The sequence below is a fragment of the Rattus norvegicus genome, chromosome 7 (assembly GCF_021556685.1).
Source record: "Rattus norvegicus strain SHRSP/BbbUtx chromosome 7, alternate assembly SHRSP_T2T, whole genome shotgun sequence".
NCBI classification, from domain to species: domain Eukaryota; kingdom Metazoa; phylum Chordata; class Mammalia; order Rodentia; family Muridae; genus Rattus; species Rattus norvegicus.
In genome coordinates, this window is record NC_141540.1 from 116,328,537 (window position 1) to 116,349,112 (window position 20,576).

The following is a 20,576-nucleotide window of genomic DNA, read 5'->3' on the forward strand; positions in this document are numbered from 1 at the left end:
AGCCCTTGAGAGAGTTGCTTTGTCAACTTGCCAACATCTACAGTCAGCTATAAAGAGGATCTCAATGAGGGATTTTCTGAATTCAGTTGGCTTGTGGGCTAATCTATGGGTGAACGTCTTTCTCAGGTTCAATAATGTGGGAAGAACCAGTCTACTGTGGGAAGAACCATGACCAAGGCAGAGAGTCCTGCACTGTATAAAACTGCATAAATCAAGATGAGCTAGCGAAGCAAACAAGTGAATTAAGTATAGCATCTGTTTTTTTTTTCTCGTGATTTACCAGCTGCTTGAAGTTCCTGCCTTGACTTCCCCACAGTGATGGACTGCAACCTGAAATTCTGAGCTAAAATAAATCCTGTATGCCCTAAGTTTCATTTTCTTGTGTGTCAGAATATTTTATAACAGCAACAGAAATGAAGCTAAAACAATTTTCAAGCCATGAACGGAAATGGTTTTCCCTCCATTAAGTTGCTTTTATAAGATCTTCTAATAAAGTATAACAGGAGAATTGGCTACCACACACACTTAATTCACATACAACTGTTTTTGTAGTGTGAACTTAGTCTGCTGTTTGTCAATTTGTCAACATACACTACAGCACAGGTCGACGTTCTGTAAATCTATCCCCTCTGCTGACTAACATTGTATGCCTTGGGGCAACACTTGCCTTATTCCAAGGACCCAACCAATGGTTACTAAGGTTTTTCTACCATTGGCTTTTGTGTAAAACATTTTTAGGGAATCATTCATTTAATTTTGAGGAGGCAGAGGGAGGGAGGGTAGGATCTGGGTAGGAGAGGGAAGGGCAGGGGAAAGGGGGAATATGATGAGTACTGAGGGTTGGGACAGGAACAGGAGAGAAGCTTGTGAGCCAGCAGAAAGAATGGGTTTGAGGTGGGAGCCCTCTAGAATATACCAGAGACCTTGAAGTGGAGAGACTCTCAGCACTCAAAGGGAGTGACCCGAGCTTAATCGCCAGACAGTGGGGAGAGGGAACTTGTAGAGTTTCCATTCGAAAGACAGGGCATCAAGTGGAAGTATGTGGTTGCGGTCCCACAGTCAAAACTTCTGACCCAGAATTGTTCCTGTCTAAAAGAATTTCAAGGACAAAAATGGAGAAGAGAATGAGGGAAAGGAGGTCCAGTAACCACCCTAACTTGGGAGCCATCTCAAGGGGAGGCTTCTAAGTCTGACACTATTACTGATGCTTTTATGTGCTTTCAGACATGAGCCTAACATTGTTCAACAAGCAGCTGACGAAGACAGATGCAGGTTCTTATACCCAACCAATGGACAGAAACAAGGGCCCCCTGTAGTTGAATTAGGGAACAGCTGGAAGAAACTGAGGAGGACAATACTCCATAGGAAGACCAGAAGGCTCAATTTACCTGGATCCCTGAGATCTCTCAGACACCGAGGCACCAACCAGGCAGCATAAACCAGCTGTTGCAAGGTCCCTGACACATATACAGCAGAGGACTGCCTGGTCTGGTCTCAGAGACGATGAGCATAACCCCTGAGGGACCTGAGTCCCCAGGGAGTGGGGATGCAGGGCTAGGGTGGGGCTTCCTCTTGGAGACAGTGGAGGGGAGGAATGGGATGTGAACTGTAGGAGGGTGGACAAGGAGTGGGTAACACCTGGAATGTAAAAAGAATTTTAAAAAGTAGGGTTTCTGCCTGTGCCCGAAGGTGACCCATTCCCCCAGCTCTCTATAGCCAAATCCCTTGGGAAAGAGAACTGAATTTTCTGAAGGACAGACAATCCCGAGGGCTCAGGGGAGACCACCACTTCTGCTCACATTCCTGGCCCAAGAGGAACCCGCCTGGAGCCCTCTGGTCACAGGAACTGAGGAGCAGTTTGGTACAGGATCCTTCTCGCTTCCACCTGCATCCAGAGCTGACCCTGTTACACAGCTCTCTGCACCTAGAAACTGTTGGGAGAAAACATATCTGCAGGAGTGCTGACACACAGGCTCACAAGAGGAACAAGGATTTGTCAGAGACAGCAAGACCAGCTAACACCAGAGACAACCAGATGGCAAGAGCCAAGCCCAGGATACTAAGCAACAGAATCCAAGACTACTTGGCATCATCAGAGCCCAGTTCTCCCACCAATAAATACTGGATATCTAAACACACCAGAAAAACAAGATTTGGGTTTAAAATCAAACTTATGAGGATGATAGAAGACTTTAAGAAGGACATAAATAAATCCCTTAAAGAAATACAGGACAACACCAGTAAACAAGTAGAAGCCTTTCAAGAGGAAACACAAAAATCCCTTAAAGGATTACAGGAAAACACAACCAAACAGGTGAAGGAATTGAACAATACCATATAGGATCTGAAAATGGACATAGAAACAATAAAGAAATCAGAAAGGGAGACAACCCTGGAGATAGAAAAATCTAGGAAAGAGATCAGGAGACATAGATGCAAGCATCATCAACAGACTACAAGACATGGAAGAGAGAATCTCAGGTGCAGAAGATACCATAGAAAACACTAACATAATTGTCAAAGAAAATGTAAAACGGAAAAAGCTCCTAGCCTTAAGCATATAGGAAATCCAGGACACAATGGTAAGATCAAACCTAAGGATAATAGGTATAGTAGAGAATGAAGTTCCTAACTTAAAGGGCCAGTAAATATCTTCAACAAAATTTTAGAAGAAAACTTCCCTAACCTAAAGAAAGAGATGACCATAAACATACAAGAAGCCTACAGAACTCCAAATAGATTGTACCAGAAAAGAAATTACTCCTGTCACATAATAGTCCAAACACCAAATTCACAAAAAAAGAAAGAATATTAAAAGCAGTAAGATGAAAAAGGCAAGTTACGTATATAGGCAGACCTATCAGAATTACACCAGACTTCTCAACAGAGACTATGAAAGCCAGAAGATCATGGGCAAAGGTAAAAAAACCCTAAGAAAACACAAATGACGACCCAGGCTGTTATATCCAGCAAAATTCTCAATTAACATAGATGGAGAAATCAAGATATTCCATGACAAAACCAAATTACATTTCTGCAAATACAGCCCTACAAAGGATAATAGATGGAAAACTCCACACAAGGAGGGGAAATATATGGTGAAAAAGCAAGAAGGTAACCTTCTTGTAACAAACTCAAAAGAAGAGTGTGACACAAACATAATTCCACCACTAACAACAAAAATAGCAGGAAACAATGATCACTATTCTTTAATATCTCTTAACATCAGTGGACTCAATTCCCCAATAAAAAGACATAGACAAACATACTGGATATGTTAAGAGGACCAGCATTTTGCTGCATACCAGGAATATGCCCCAGTGTCAAAAACAGTCACTACCTCAGAGTAAAAGGCTGAAAAACAGATTTCCAAGCAAATGGTCCCAAGAAACATGCGGGAGTAGCCATTCTAATGTTGAATAAAATCAACTTTCAACCAAAAATTGTCAAAATGATAAGGAAGGACACTTCACATTCATCAAAGAAAAATCCACCAAGATGAATTTTCAGTCCTGAATATCTATGCTCCAAATGCAAGACCAGCTACATTGATAAAAATAAACCTTATTAAAGCTCAAAGAACACAATAATAGTGGGAGACTTCAAGACACCACTCTCAGAAATGAACAGATGATGGAAACAAACTAAACAGAGACATAGATAAATTAAGGGAAGTTATGAACCAAATGGATTTAACAGTTACCTATAGAAGGTTTCATCCTAAAACTAAACAGTATGCCTTTTCAGCACCTCATGGTACCTTCTCCAAAATGGGCCATATAATCGGTCACTAAACAGGCCTCAACAGATACAAGAAAATTGAAATAATCCCAAGTATCCTTTCAGATCACCATGGATTAAGGCTCAATAACAACAAAAGTGACAGAAAGCCAACGTACACATGGAATTTGAACAATGCCCTACTCAATAATAACTTGGTCAAGGAAGTAATAAAGAAATTGAGACATTTTAGAATTTAGTAACAATGAATGTAAAACATACCCAAACTTATGGGACACAATGAAATTAGTGCTAAGAGGAAATCTCATAGCTCTGAGTGCCTACAAAAAGAAACTGGAGAGAGCATACTCTAGCAGCTTGACATTATACCTAAAGGCTCTAGAACAAAAAGAAGCAAATACTCCCAAGAGGAGTAGACAACAGAAAATAATCAAACTCATGACTAAAATCAACCAAGTAGAAACAAAAAGAACTATACAAATAATCAACAAAACCCTTAGTCCGACTAACCAGAGGGCACAGAGATGCTATTGAAATTAACAAAATCAGAAATGAAAAGGGAGACATAAAAACAGAATCTGAAGAAATCTGAAAAATCATCAAATTCTACTACAAAAGGCTATATTACACAAAACTGGAAAATCTGTAGGAAATGGACAATTTTCTAGACAGCTACCAGGTACCAAGCTTAAATCAGGATCAGATAGAATCAATGCTGGGGTCCAGACACCCTCCGGATCTGAAGGGACCCGGTCAAACAACTCCCTGCACCCAAATCCCATGGGAGGGAGAGCTAGACCTTCAGACAGACAGACATGCTTGGGAAGCCAGAGGAGACTATTCTCTGCCCATATTTCTGACTCTAGAGGAAAACACCTAGTGCCATCTGGGCCCCCTGTGCACAGGGGCCCAAGCGAAGTTGGGACAGGCCCTTCTGGATGCTGCCCTCATGCAGAGCTGAAACCTGGCTGTGAGAAGTGACTCCACACCTGAGACTAGACGTAAAACCAACTTTTCTGCTCCAAGTGACCTGCCTGGTGGACTGAGGACACACACCCACAGGAACAACTGAAGACCAGGAGACAGGAACGACTACATGCCTGAAAGCAAAACAATCTGATCCCATAAAAGGCTGAAAGAGAACATGAAAACAGGTCTACAGCACTCCTGAAACACAGGCCTATAGGATGGGCTAACTTCTGTCAGAAATAGCAGAACAAGGTAACTCCAGAGTCAACATGATGGCAAAAGGCAAGCACAGGAAGCCAAGCCACAGAAACCAAGACTATATGGCATCATCAGAGCCCAATACTCACACCAATGCAAACACTGAATATCCAAACACTCCAGAAAAGCAAGATCTAGATTTAAAATCACATTTGATCATGGTGATGGAGGACTTCAAGTAAGACATAAAAAACTTCCTTAGAGAAATTCAGGAAAACACAAATAAACAAGCAGAAGCCTATAGAGAGGAAATGCAAAAATTCCTGAAAGAATTATAGGGAAACACAATCAAACAGGTGAAGGAATTAAAAATGGAAATAGAAGCAATAAAGAAAGCACAAAGGGAGACAACCCTGGATATAGAAAACCAAAGGAAGAGACAAGGAGCCGTAGATACAAGCATCACCAACAGAATGCAAGAGATAGAAGAGAGAATCTCAGGAGCAGAAGATTCCATAGAAATCATCGACACAACTGTCAAAGATAATGTAAAACAGAAAACATACAGGAAATCCAGGACATAAAGAGAAGATCAAACCTAAGGATAGTAGGTATAGAAGAAGAGTGAAGACTCCCAACTCAAAGGACCAGTAAATATCTTCAACAAAATCATAGAAGAAAACTTCCCTAACCTAAAGAGAGAGATGCCCATAAACATACAAGAAGCCTACAGAACTCCAAATAGGTTGGACCAGAAAAGACACTACTACCATCACATAATAGTCAAAACACCAAATGCACAAAACAAAGACAGAATATTAACAGCAGTAAGGGGAAAGGTCAAGTAACATATAAAGGCATACCTATCAGAATTACACCAGACTTCTCACCAGAGACTATGAAAGCCAGAAGATCCTGAACAGATGTCACACAACCTAAGACAACACAAATGTCAGCCCAGGTTACATTATCCAGCAAAATTCTCAATTAACATAGATGGAGAAATCAAGATATTCCATGACAAAACCAAATTTCCACAATATTTTTCTACAAATCTAGCCCTACATAGGATAATAAATGGTAAAGCCCAACACAAGGAGGCAAGCTACACCCTAGAAAAAGAAAGAAACTAATCATTTTGCAACAAAACAAAGAGAAGACAAACACAAACATAGTCTCACATTCAAACACGAATATAACAGGAAGCAACAACTGTTATTCCTTAATATCTCTCAACATCAATGGACTCAGTTCCCCGATGAAAAGACACAGATTAACAAACTGGATACACAATGAGGACCCATCATTTTGCTGCCTACAGGAAACATACCTCAGAGACAAAGACAGACACTACCTCAGAGTAAAAGGCTGGAAAACAACTTTCCAAGGAAATGGTCTGAAGAAGCAAGCTGGACTAGCCATTCTAATATCAAATAAAATCGGTTTTCAACCATAAGTCATCAAAAAAGATAAGGAAGGACTTCATATTCATCAAAGGAAAAATTCACCAAGATGAACTCTCAATCCTAAATATCTATGCTCCAAATAAAAGGGCAACTACATACATAAAAGAAACTTTACTAAAGCTCAAAGCACACATTGCACCTCACACAATATTAATAGGAGATTTCAACAACCCACTCTCATCAATGCACACATCATGGAAATGGAAATTAAACAGAGACATAGAAAGACTAAGAGAAGTCATGAACCAAATGGAATTAACAGTTATTTATAGAACATTCTATCCTAAAACAGATATACCTTCTTCTCAGCACCTCATGGTACATTCTCCAAAATTGACCATATAATTGGTCATAAAATAGGACTCGCCATAACAGATACAGAAAGATAGAAATAATCCCATGCATCCTATCAGATCACCATGGGCTAAAGCTGGTCTTCAATAACAATAAGGAAAGAATGCCCACATATACATGGAAGTTAAATAATGCTCTATTCAATGATAACCTGGTCAAGGAAGAAATAAAGAAAGAAATTAAAGACTTCTTAAAATTTAATGAAAATGAAGGTACAACATATCCAAACTTATTGGACACAATGAAAGCTGTGCTAAGAGGAAAATTCATAGCTCTGAGTGCCTGCAGAAAGAAACAGGAGAGAGCATATATCAACAGCTTGACAGCACACCTAAAAGCTCTAGAACAAAAAGAAGCAAACACACCCAGAAGGAGTAGAAGGCAGGAAATAATCAAACTCAGAGCTGAAATCAACCAAGTAGAAACAAAAAGCACTATACAAAGAATCAACGGAACCAAAAGCTGGTTCTTTGAGAAAATCAACAAGATAGATAAACCCTTAGCCAGATTAACCAGAAGACACAGAGAGTGTGTCCAAATTAACAAAATCAGAAATGGAAATGGAGACTTAACAACAGAGCCAGAGGAAATTCAAAAAATTATCAGATCCTACTACAAAAGCTTATATTCAACAATACTTGAAAATCTGGAGGAAATGGACAATTTCCTATACAGATACCAGGCACCAAAGTTAAATCAGGAAAAAATAAACCATTTAAACAACCCCATAAATCCTAAAGAAATAGAAGCAGCCATTAAAAGTCTCCCAACCAAAAAGAGCCCAGGTCCAGATGAGTTCAGTGCAGAATTCTATCAGACTGTTATAGAAGACCTCATACCAATATTATCCAAACTATTCCACGAAATTGAAACAGATGGAGCGCTACTGAATTCCTTCTATGAAGCCATAATTACTCTTATACCTAAAGCACACAAAGACCCAACAAAGAAAGAGAACTTCAGACCACTTTCCCTTATGAATATTGACGCAAAGATTCTCAATAAAATTCTTGCAAACTGAATCCAAGAGCACATCAAAACAATCATCCATTATGATCAAGTAGGCTTCATTCAAGAGATGCAGGGAGGGTTTAATATACGGAAAACCATCAGCGTAATCCACTATATAAACAAACCAAAAGATAAAAACCACATGATCATACCATTAGATGCCATGAAAGCAGTTGACAAAGTTCAACACCCCTTCATGATAAAAGTCCTGGAAAGAACAGGAATTCAAGGCCCATACCTAAACATTGTAAAAGCCATATACAGCAAACCAGCAGCTAACATTAAACTAAATGGAGAGAAACTTGAAACAATCTCACTAAAATCCGGGACTGCACAAGGCTACTTATTCAATATCGTTCTCAAAGTTCTAGCCAGAGCAATCAGACAGCAGAAGGAGATCAAAGGGATACAGATTGGAAAGGAAGAAGTCAAAATATCACAATTTGCAGATGATATGATTGTATACTTAAGTGATCTCAAAAGTGCCACCAGAGAACTATTAAACCTGATGAACACCTTCAGCAAAGTGGCTGGGTATAAAATTAACTCAAATAAATCCGTAGCCTTCCTCTACACAAAAGAGAAACAAGCCGAGAAAGAAATTAGGGAAATGACACCCTTTACGATAGTCCCAAATAATATTAAATACATCTGTGTAATTTTAACCAAGCAAGTAAAAGATCTGTTGGATAAGAACTTCAAGCCTCTGAAGAAAGAAACTGAAGAAGATCTCAGAAGATGGAAAGATCTCCCATGGTCATGGATTGGCAGATTTAATATAGTAAAAATGGCCATTTTAGCAAAAGCGATCTGCAGATTCAATGCAATCCCCATCAAAATTCCAACCCAATTCTTCATAGCGTTAGACAGAACAACTCGCAAATTTTCATCTGGAATAAGAAAAAAACCCAGGATAGCTAAAACTATCCTCAACAATAAAAAGACTTCCGGGGGAATCTTTATCCCTGAACTCAAGCAGGATTGCAGAGAAATAGTGATAAAAAACTGTACAGTATTGGTACAGAGAAAGACAGATAGACCAGTGGACTAGAATTGAAGACCCAGAAATGAACCCACACACCTATGGTCACTTGATTTTTGACAAATGAGCCAAAACCATCCAATGGAAAAAGAGCATTTTCAGCAAATGGTGCTGGTTCAACTGGAGGTCAGTATGTAGAAGAATACAGATCGATCCATTCTTGTTACCCTGTACAAACCTTAAGTCCAAGTGGATCAAGGACCTCCACATCAAACCAGATACAATCAAACTAATAGGAGAAAAAGTTGGGAAGAATCTCAAACACATGGGCACTGGAGAAAATTTCCTGAACGAAACACCAATGGCTTATGCTCTAAGATCAAGAATGGACAAAGGGGATCTCATGAAACTGCACAGCTTCTGTTAGGCAAAGGATACTGTTGTCAGGACAAAACGGCAACCAACAGATTAGGAAAAGATCTTTACCAATCCTACAACTGATAGAGGGCTTATACCCAAAATATACAAAGAACTCATGAAGTTAGACTGCAGGGAGACGAATAACCCTATTAAAAATGGGGTTTAGAGCTAAACAAAGAATTCACAGCTGAGGAATGCCGAATGGCTGAGAAACACCTAAAGAAATGTTCAACATCTTTAGTTATAAGGGAAATGCAAATGAAAATAACCCTGAGATTCCACCCCACACCAGTCAGAATGGCTAAGATTAAGAACTTCGGTGACAGCAGATGCTGGCGAGGATGGGGGGAACGAGGAACACTCCTCCATTGTTAGTAGGATTGCAGACTCGTACAACCATTCTGGAAATCAGTCTGAAGGTTCCTCAGAAAATTGGACATTGAACTACCTGAGGACACAGCTATACCACTCTCGGGCATATACCCAAAAGATGCTCCAACATATAACGAAGACACGTGCTCCATTATGTTCATAGCGGTCTTATTTATAATAGCCAAAATCTGGAAAGAACCCAGATGCCCTTTGACAGAGAAATGGATACAGAAAATGTGGTATATCTACACAATGGAATACTACTCAGCTATCAAAAACAATGACTTTATGAAATTCATAGGCCAATGGATGGAACTGGAAAATATCATCTGGAGTGAGGTAACCGAATCACAGAAAAACACATATAGTATGCACTCAATGGTGAGAGGATATTAACCCAAATGCTCAAATTACTCTAGATGCACAGAACACATGAAACTCAAGAAGGATGACCAAAATGCAAATGTTTTACCCCTTCTTTAAAAGGGGACAAGAATACACTTGGGAGGAAATAGAGAAGAAAGTTTAGAACAGAGGCTGAAGGAACACCCATTCAGAGCCTGCCCCACATGTGACCCATACATATACAGCCACCCAATTAGATAAGATGGATGAAGCAAAGAAGTGCAAGCTGACAGGAGCCGTAGTAGATCTCTCCTGAGAGATACAGCCAGAATACGGCAAATACATAGGCAAATGCCAGCAGGAAACCACTGAACTGAGAATGGGTTCCCCCACTGAAGGAATCAGAGAAAGGACAGAAAGAGCTCGAAGGGGCTTGAGAGCCCATATGAACAATGCCAACCAACCAGATCTTCCAGGGACTAAGCCACTACCCAAAGACTATACATGGACTGACCTGGGGCTCCAACTGCATAGGTAGCAATGAATAGCCTAGTAAGAGCACCAGTGGAAGGGGAAGCCCATGGACCTGCCACAACTGAACCCCCAGTGAACATGATTGTTGGGGGGAGGTTGGTAATGGGGGGAGAATGGGGAGAGGAACACCCATATAGAAGCAGAGGTGGAGGGGATAGGGGGATGTTGGACCGGAAACTGGGAAAGGGAATAGCAATTGAAATGTAAATAAGAAATATCAAAGGTAATAAATATGGAGGAATAAATCAGGATCAGATAAACCATCTAAACAGTCCTATAACCCCTCAAGAAGTAGAAGCAATCATTAAAAGTCTCCCAACCTAAAAGTCCAGGACCAGAAGGGTTTACTGTAGAATTCTCTCAGACCTTAATAGAAGACATCATAGCAACATTGTCCGAACTACTCCACAAAATAGAAACACAAGGAACACTTCCCAATACCTTCTATGAAGCCACAATTATGCTTAGTACTAAACCACACAAATACCCAACACAGAAAGAGAACTTCAGATCCATTTCCCTTATGAATATTGATGCAAAAATAGTCAATAAAAATTTTGCAAAACAAGTCCAAGAATACATCAAAATGATCATCTATCATGATCAAGTAGGCTTCATCCAAAGATTCAGGGATGGTTCAATATATGGAAATCCATCCATGTAATCCACTATATGAACAAACTCAAAGGAAAAATCACATGATCATCTCATTAGATCCTGAGATAGCATTTGACAAAATTCAACACCCCTTCATGGTAAAAGTCTTGGAAAGATCATGAATTCAAGGTCCATACCTAAACATAGTAAAAGCAATATATAGCAAACCAGTAACTAACATCAAACTAAATAGAGAAAATCTTGAAGCAATCCCACTAAAATCAGGGACTAGACAAGGTTGCCCTCCCTCTCCTTACTTATGCAAGGTAGCACTCAAAGTCGTAACCAGAACAATCAGACAACGAAAGGAAGTCAAAGAGATACATATTTGAAAGAAAGAACTCAAAATATTACTATTTGCAGATGATATGATAGTATAACTTATGTGGCCCCAAAATTCCCACCAGAGAACTCCTAAGGCTGATAATGAACTTCAGCAAAATGTCTGGATATAAAATTAACTCAAATCATTAGCTTTCCGCTACTCAAAGGAAAAATAAATAGGCTGAGAAAATAATTAGGGAAATGACACCCTTCACGATAGTCACAAATAATATAAAATGCCCTGGTGTGACCCTAACCTAGCAAGTGAAAGATTTGTATGACAAGGACTTCAAGTCTCTCAAAAAAGAAATTGAAGAAGATCTCAGAAGATGGAAAGATCTCCCATGCTCATGGGTTGGCGGGAATAATATAGTTAAAATGGCCATATTGCAGAGAGCAATCTACAAATTTGATGCGATTCTATCAATATTCAAATTCAATTCTACATAGAGTTAGAAAGAGCAATTTGCAAATTCATTTGGAATAACAAAAACTCAGGATAGTGAAAATTATCCTCAACAATAAAAGAACTTCTGGGGGAGTCACCATTCCTGACCACAAAATGTATTACAGAGCAACAGTGATAAAAACTGCATGGTATTGGTACAGAGACAGACAGGTAGCTCAATGGAATAGAATTGAAGATCCAGAAATGAACACACACACTTTTGTTCACTTGATCTTTGACAAAGGAGCTAAAACCATAGCATTTTCAGCAAATTGTGCTGATTCAACTGGAGGTCAGCATGGAGAAGAACACAAATTGATCCATTCTCATTGCCCTGTACAAAGCTCAAGTCCAAGGGGACCAAGGACCTCCACATGAAACCAATATACTCTAATAGAAGAAAAAGTGGGGAAGAGCCTCAAACACATGAGCACAGGGAAAATTTCCTGAAGAGCACACCAATGTTTTAGAACACCATGCTCTAAGATGAAGAATGGACAAATGGGACCTCATAAAATTACAAAGCTTCTGTAAGGCAAAGGACACTGTCATTAGGATAAAACAGCAACCAATAGATTGGGAAAAGATGTTTACCAATCTTACATCTGATAGAGGGCTAATATCCAATGTATACAAAGAACTCAAGAAGTTAGACTCCAGAGAATCAAATAACCCTATCACAAAATGGGGTACAGAGTTAAACAAAGAATTCTCAGCTGAGGAGTATCAGATGTACCTAAAGAATGTCCAACATCCTTAGTCATCAGGGAAATGCATATCAAAACAGTGGTGAAATTCCACCTCACACCAGTCAGAATGGCTAAGATCAAAAACTCAGGTGACAACAGATGCTGACAAGGATGTGGAGAAAGAGGAACATCCCTCCATTTTGGGTGGGATTGCAAGGTTCTATAACCATTGTGGAAATCTGTGTGGAGGTTCCTCAGAATATTGGACATAGTACTACTTGAGGATCTAGGTGTACAACTCCTGGGCATATACCCAAATACGTTCTAACATATAACAAGGACACATGCTCCACTATGTTCATAGCAGACTTCTTTATAACAGTCAGAAGTTGGAAAGAACTCAGATGTCCTTCAGCAGAGGAATAGATACAGAAAATGTGGTATATCTACATAGTGCAGTACTACTCAGCTATCAAAAACAATGATTTTATGAAATGCATAGGCAAATAGATGGAACAGGAAAATATCATCCTGAGTGAGGTAACTCAATCACAGAAAAACACACATGGTATGCACTCAATGATAAGTGGATATTAGCCCCAAAGCTTGGATTACCAGACATACAATCCATACACCAAAGGATGATCAAAGTGTGAGTGCTTCAGTCCTTCTTAGAAAGGTGAAGAAAAATTCATAGGAGAAGGTATGTGTGAGGAGCTGTCCGAGGAGCTGTCCTCACATATGTGAGGAGCTGTCCTCACATACTCCATTACAAGATGGCACCAGCATCCAGCAGAACGCACCTAGTAAAAAGGGCAATAAGCAGGCGCCTGGTAACTTCCCTACTCAAAGGGACACGTATGCTTTGGTACGTCATCTGGCATAATTGGCAGTGACCAGTCAGAGAGTGACACGTCCTAGGCGAGGATAGTTTCCTATATAAGGGACGGTTATTCCTCACTCAGTGTCTCCGCATTGTAAGCTTATGCTCTCCCTCTCAAGACGCATTAAAGCTTTTCTGCAGTAGGATCCTGTGTGTGCCGCGTCGTTCCTGCTGGCGAGACGTAGCTCGGGACATCTGGTGCCGAAAACCTGGGAAAGACCTCGCCATCGTCAGCACCTTCGGAGATCCCTTGGCGACAAGGAGGATTCAGAACTGCAGGTAGGTACGTTCGGAGAGGCAGCCCTCTCTTGGACTTTGGTCTGGGGTTGTCACTGCCTTGGGAAGGATTTGTTGAGGCTATAGTATTTGTCCTGGGAGCCACCCTACTCTTTATGTTCTGTTTTCACCGTTTTCGCTGTTAAAAGGACGATCACAGCAGCTGAAGGCGCGTCTCAGTCTCTCGTATATAAGTGAGCTTCGCGCAGCTCCCTTTTACCTTAGATTTTGACTGTTGAGGAGCAAGGACACGATAAGGCCGACGTAGATAAGCGGCACCGTCCGGGGAGGTGTGTGTAAGACTCCCGTACATAAGAGAGCAGCGTGTCCGTCTCTACCCTTTCACCTCACGCCTTGTCAGACGGATGTAGATAAGCCGCCGGCGTTCCTGGCCCATCATGGGATCCTCACAGTCTGTGGTCACAGCCTTGGAAACAGTGTTAAAGCAGAGGGACATCAAAATTGGAGGAAGAACACTTAAAAACTTTGTGAAGGAGGTAGAGAGGGTGGCTCCTTGGTTTGCCTGTTCAGGCTCATTTACAATTGCCTCATGGAACAAACTTGGAAAAGACCTTGACAGAAAATTGGCGGAAGAGGATCTGCGCCTAGGGACCAAAGCTATATGGAAGCTGGTTAAGAATTGTTTAAAGGATGAAACGTGTAAGGCAGCAGTAGTAGAAGGACAGGCCACTCTCGAGGTAGTCCGGGAAAGTATGTCAGAAACCGAACGTAGTGAGAGGTTGGGCGCGCACAAGAAAAAGGACGTCCTAAGAAAGAAAAAAAAAAGCCCTCCCGGTAAGTCCACAGACAAGGGAGCGTTGAAATTTTCAGATTCCAGCACTTCCTCCTCTACACATAAACCAGGAGGGGGAGCCAGCCTATACCCTGTGAACGAGCTAGAAGCGCTGAACCTCGACAGTTCTGAAAGCTCTGAAAATAAAACCTTAGACTCAGAGGAGGAGGCCGAGCTAGATGAGGAAGCAGTTAAATATGAGGAGGAAAGATATTACCCCAGTGAATGTAGGGGAAGTAATAGAAGCCTTCTAGCGCGGCCGCCACCAACGGCGCCCCCTCCATATGAGACACGCTCACGCGCCTTCTCACTAGTCCCCGAGAGGGTGAGAAGAAAGCTGAGTATGACATTTCCTATCTTTGAGACTCTGGAGGGAGGACGGGTCCATGCCCCTGTTGAATATAATCAGATTAAGGAATTAGCGGAATCAGTTAGAAAGTATGGAGTCACGGCCAACTTTACTCTAACACAACTCGACAGGTTGGCCATGACAGCTTTGACACCAGCTGATTGGCAGATGATTGCTAAGGCAGCCCTTGCCAGCATGGGCCAATACATGGAATGGAAAGCGCTCTGGTATGAGGCAGCCCAAACACAGGCCAGAGCGAATGCTACGGCCTTAATACCTGAGCAACAGGAATGGACTTTCGAACTCTTAACAGGACAGGGCCGCTTTGCAGCTGATCAGTCTGCTTACCACTGGGGCGCCTATGCTCAGGTCTCCAGCACGGCTATTAGAGCCTGGAAGGCACTGTCCAGGAGAGGAGGGATTGATAATCAACTTACAAAAATCGTTCAGGGACCCCAGGAAAATTTCTCAGATTTTGTAGCTAGAATGACAGAGGCTGCAGGACGAATCTTTGGCGATCCTGAACAAGCAGCACCGCTTATAGAACAGCTCGTTTTCGAGCAAGCCACCCAGGAGTGCCGAGCAGCCATAGCTCCCCGAAGAAATAAAGGGCTACAGGATTGGCTTAGAGTTTGCAGGGAACTTGGAGGGCCCCTTACTAACTCAGGTCTGGCGGCCGCCATTCTCCAGTCCCAGCAACACCCCGTTAAAGGGACGGATAAAAGATCATGCTTTCAATGTGGGAAAACAGGCCATCTAAAAAGAGACTGCAGGATGACAAAAAGAGACAGGGGGTCTGCAACCCTCTGTGTCCGATGTGGCAAAGGCTACCATAGGGCTGACCAGTGCCGATCAGTGAGAGACATTAAAGGCAAACTACTCCCTCCTTTGGAGACTCGACCTAATGAGATGTCAAAAAACGGGCTGGTGGGCCCCCGGTCCCAGGGCCCTCAAAGATATGGGAACCGCTTTCACAGGGCCACGACCCCGGCAGAGGAGGTCCCCCAAGAGGCGACACAAAATTGGACCTGCGTGCCGCCTCAGACTTCTTTCTAATGCCCCAGATGGGCATTCAGCCAATTCTTGCTCAGACTGTGGGGCCTCTACCCCCGGGAACCATAGGCCTTGTCCTTGGGAGAGGATCTCTCGCCCTACAAGGACTGATAGTCCATCCAGGCCTTGTTGAAGCTCAGCGCTCTCTTGATGTTCAGATTCTTTGTTCAAGTCCCGATGGGGTTTTTTCCATAAGTAAAGGAGATAGAATAGCACAGCTATTACTCCTTCTGTGCTCCCAGGCCACGATACAGGATACCAAGGGACCCATGGGGTCCACTGGTCATGATTCGGCATATTTGGTGGTTCACCTTAACAACCGCCCAAAATTGAGCTTAGAAATTAATGGAAAGAAATTCGAAGGCATACTGGATACTGGGGCTGATAAAAGTATAATTTCCTCAAAATGGTGGCCTCAATCATGGCCTACCACAAAATCTTCTCACTCACTACAAGGATTAGGCTACCAGTCATGCCCTATGATCAGCTCTGCCACTCTAACTTGGACAACTGCCGATGGCCGACAGGGACAATTTATTCCTTATGTACTTCCCCTGCCTGTTAATCTTTGGGGGAGGGATGTTATGCAGACCATGGGACTGACCTTATCTAATGAATACCCCCCCACAAGTGGCCCACATGATGTCAAGGATGGGCTATAAGGAAGGGAAAGGCCTAGGGCGATTAGAACAGGGTTGTCTCACGCCCATTGAACCGATTGCCAACCCCCATAAACAAGGCCTGGGTTTTTCCTAGGCGCCATTGGGGCAGCACGACCCATACCATGGAGGACGGAGGATGTGGTGTGGGTTCCCCAATGGCCATTAACCTCTGAGAAATTACAGGCAGCTACAGGACTGGTGGATGAACAATTAAGATTGGGACATTTGGAGCCCTCCACCTCTCCTTGGAACACCCCAATTTTTGTAATAAGGAAAAAATCAGGAAAATGGCGACTACTCCATGACTTGAGGGCCATTAACGATCAGATGGAATCCCTTGGACCCATTCAGCAGGGCCTTCCTATACTCTCGGCCCTACAAAAAGATTGGAATTTGGTAATAATAGATATCAAGGATTGTTTTTTCTCTATTCTGCTTTACCCCCCTGATAGGCCCAGGTTTGCTTTTACTGTCCCATCAATTAATCATACTGAACCTGATAAAAGATACCAGTGGAAGGTCCTACCTCAGGGCATGGCCAACAGCCCTACGATGTGTCAGTTATATGTTCAGGAAGCCCTCAAACCAGTCAGGGAGACCTATCCAAATTTACTGTTAATCCATTACATGGATGATATATTGATGTGTCATAAAGACTTAGAATTACTCAAACAAGCCTATTCCTTATTACAAAAAACCCTTAAACAATGGGACTTACATATTGCTACAGAAAAGGTCCAAATTGCTGACACAGGTCATTTTCTAGGATCCATTATTTTCCCTGATAAGATTATACCCCAGAAACTGGAAATCCGTAGAGACCACCCCCATACTCTTAATGACTTTCAGAAGCTCTTGGGAGATATCAACTGGTTGAGACCATTTTTGAAAATCCCTTCCGCGGAATTAAAACCTTTGTTCTAAATATTGGAAGGGGACGGCCACATCACCTCCCCTCGTGTGCTAACTCCCGCTGCAACCAAGGCCTTACTAAAAGTAGAAGATGCCATAAAACAGGCCCAATTGCAACGCATTGATTGGTCTCTACCTTTTTCACTCTGTGTACTAGATACCAAGGATTTACCCACTGCAGTTTTATGGCAACAAGGTCCACTGTTATGGATCCATCCACATGCTTCCCCTGTGAAGATTATTGATTGGTATCCAGCCGCAGTAGCACATCTGGCTATTAAGGGCCTAAAAGCTGCCATCTGTCATTTTGGGACTCCACCCCAATCCTTGATTATCCCATATACACCCTACCAGGTCCAAACTCTAGCCGCTACCTCTGATGATTGGGCAGTGCTGCTTACATCCTTTCAGGGAAGATAGATAATCATTATCCTAAACACCCCCTATTGTGTTTTGCAAGATCACAACCTGTTGTTTTCCCTCGCGTCACATCCCACAGACCATTAAAGGAGGGGATAACAGTGTATACAGATGGGTCAAAAACAAGGGTGGGAGGATATGTGGTAAACTCCCAAGTATTCTCACGACAACATTTTGAAACCTCACCCCAAGTGGTAGAATGCCTAGTGGTCATGGAGGTCATTGAAAAATTCCAGGTTCCTCTAAATATTGTTTCAGATTTCTCCTATGTGGTTAATGCTGTTAGTATTCTTGAAACCGCCGGTATAATTAAAACCACTAGTAAGGTGGCAGATATTTTCCGAAAAATCCAAATTATCCTATTAAATAGAAAATTCCCTGTATACATTACTCATATACGGGCCCATTCTGGACTCCCTGGCCCAATGAGTTCAGAGAATGATTTGGCTGACAAAGCCACAAAAATGATAGCTGTGGCCCTGGCCTCTCCTTTAGAGGCTGCTAAAGCCTTTCATGGCAATTTCCATGTCACCTCAGAAACTTTACACCGTTGCTTCTCTTTAACTAGAAAAGAGGCATGTGATATAGTCACCCAATGCCAACAGTGCTGCCAGTTCCTCCCAGTTCCTCACATCGGGGTCAACCCGAGAGGAATACAGCCATTGCAAATCTGGTAAATGGATGTTACTCATAATTCTACTTTTGGAAAATTACAGTATGTGCATGTATCTATAGACACATGTTCTGGCATTCTACATGCCACCCCACTTACAGGAGAAAAAACAACACATGTCATTCAGCACTGCCTTGAAGCATGGAGTGCTTGGGGAAAGGCAAAATGTGTAAAAACTGACAATGGCCCCGCCTACACATCTCAAAAATTCCGTCAGTTTTGTGCTCAGATGCAGGTTACCCACCTGACGGGCCTGCCCTACAACCCTCAAGGACAGGGAATCATAGAGCGTGCTCATCGGACGCTCAAATCATATTTAATAAAACAAAGAGGGGGAATTATGATAGAACTCCCCCCAACACCCCAAGTGGCCACTGCTCTGGCCCTTTTTACCTTAAATTTTTTAAATCTTGATGAAGCTGGACAAACAGCGGCTGAGCGACATTGCTCAGAGCCCAAGAGGACAAAAGAATTAGTCAAATGGAAGGATGTATTGACAAATGAATGGAAAGACCCGGATCCTGTTTTAATAAGATCCAGGGGAGCTGTCTGTGTTTTTCCACAGGACAATGAAAATCCCATATGGATCCCAGGACGACTTACTCAGAGCATCACAGCAAGTGATCAAGAAGGGACTGGGACTCCTGCACCTCCTCATTCTTCTTCCATGGATGCCAGCAACGGTGCAGGGCGAGCTACGATGGGGAATAATGTCAACCTTTCCACTCCCGATGCCGGTGATGTACCACTAACAGGGATTTAGGGTTGGCCTATTTACCTAAGGATCCACAGGTTGAACAACTAAAAGAAAATAGGACTATTCCCCTTAAGGGCAGCCTTTGTTTTGGCATATTCAACAAAACATCTTTTGATCTCCCTTGCATTATGTTATGTAATCAATCTTCTGCTTGGTTAAGGGAGGCCACATGGGGAACTGGTGAGGAGGACATTGTGGCTAACACCACAGTTCTCTATGGTGGTGGCCTTACATTGCGTTAACGGTAGCTGCACTGATCTTACGCCCATGGCGATGCTACTTGGAGGAAAGGGCGAAAAGGGACGGTTGTCATTTTCCTGGACGGGGAACATCAAACCTGCTGCCTCTGTCTGGACAGCTACTCATATAAAATATCGCAGTAGTTACCCGCATGCCTCGCTTTATCCCGATCCCTGTTGATGCCCCGGGGACCATGACCTTATTTAGAGGAAAAAGAGATTTTGGTACTTCTGCAATTATTGCTGGCATTATTGCTACGACAGCAGTCGCTGCCTCGGTTACTGCCTCAGCATTGGCCTTGTCAAATTCAGTACAGACAACCCAAACTATCAATGATTTATCAGCCACCGTCTCTGTGGCTCGGGACAGACAGGCCTCGGCCAATACTCAGATATAGGGAGGCCTTATGCTTGTCAACCAACATATAGATCTGGTCCAAGAGCAATTAGACATTCTATGGCAACTGGCCCAGCTTGGCTGTGAGCAAAAACTCCCAGGCCTTTGTGTCACCTCCATATAATATGACAAATTTACCCGAGCTGCTAATCTGTCTAAGAGTCTTTCACAGCATCTGTTACAGAATTGGACCTTGGAGTTTGAACAGACACTTCGAGAGCTAAGAGCGACCATCATTCAGGTAAATTCTACCTGACTGGACCTGTCTTTGACGGAGGGATTGTCGTCCTGGATCACCTCAGCAGTCTCTTATTTCAAGGAATGGGTGGGAGTGGGACTTTTTGGAGTGATCCTCTGCTGTGGATTAGTGTTACTCCTCTGGTTGCTTTGCAAATTGAGATCTCAAACAAGAAAGGACAAAGTAGTGATCGCCCAGGCGCTTGTAGCCCTTGAACAAGGAGCATCAGCCAATATCTGGTTGACCATGCTCAAGCAACAGGTCGCCAGCTGGACAGCTCTTGCACTCCTAGAACCTCGGTTCATTGCACAGGATTAGAGAGTCCGGCTTGAGCAGCCCATGAGGGGTGACGAGCTTAGCATCGCACAGGGAAGTTCTACCAAATACGCTCCCTGGAAGGCATGTCATATTACA

The 20,576-nt window shown here is 42.5% G+C and overlaps 1 protein-coding gene across 1 annotated transcript; it reads left to right on the forward strand.

The window, feature by feature from the left end:
* The first annotated feature begins 14,067 nt into the window (after nt 1-14,067).
* LOC134479607 (igE-binding protein-like) lies at nt 14,068-15,867 on the forward strand. Its single transcript, XM_087559364.1, has one exon. It carries the CDS (start codon nt 14,068-14,070, stop codon nt 15,865-15,867), a length of 1,800 nt encoding a protein of 599 aa, XP_087415490.1.
* Nucleotides 15,868-20,576: the final 4,709 nt, after the last annotated feature.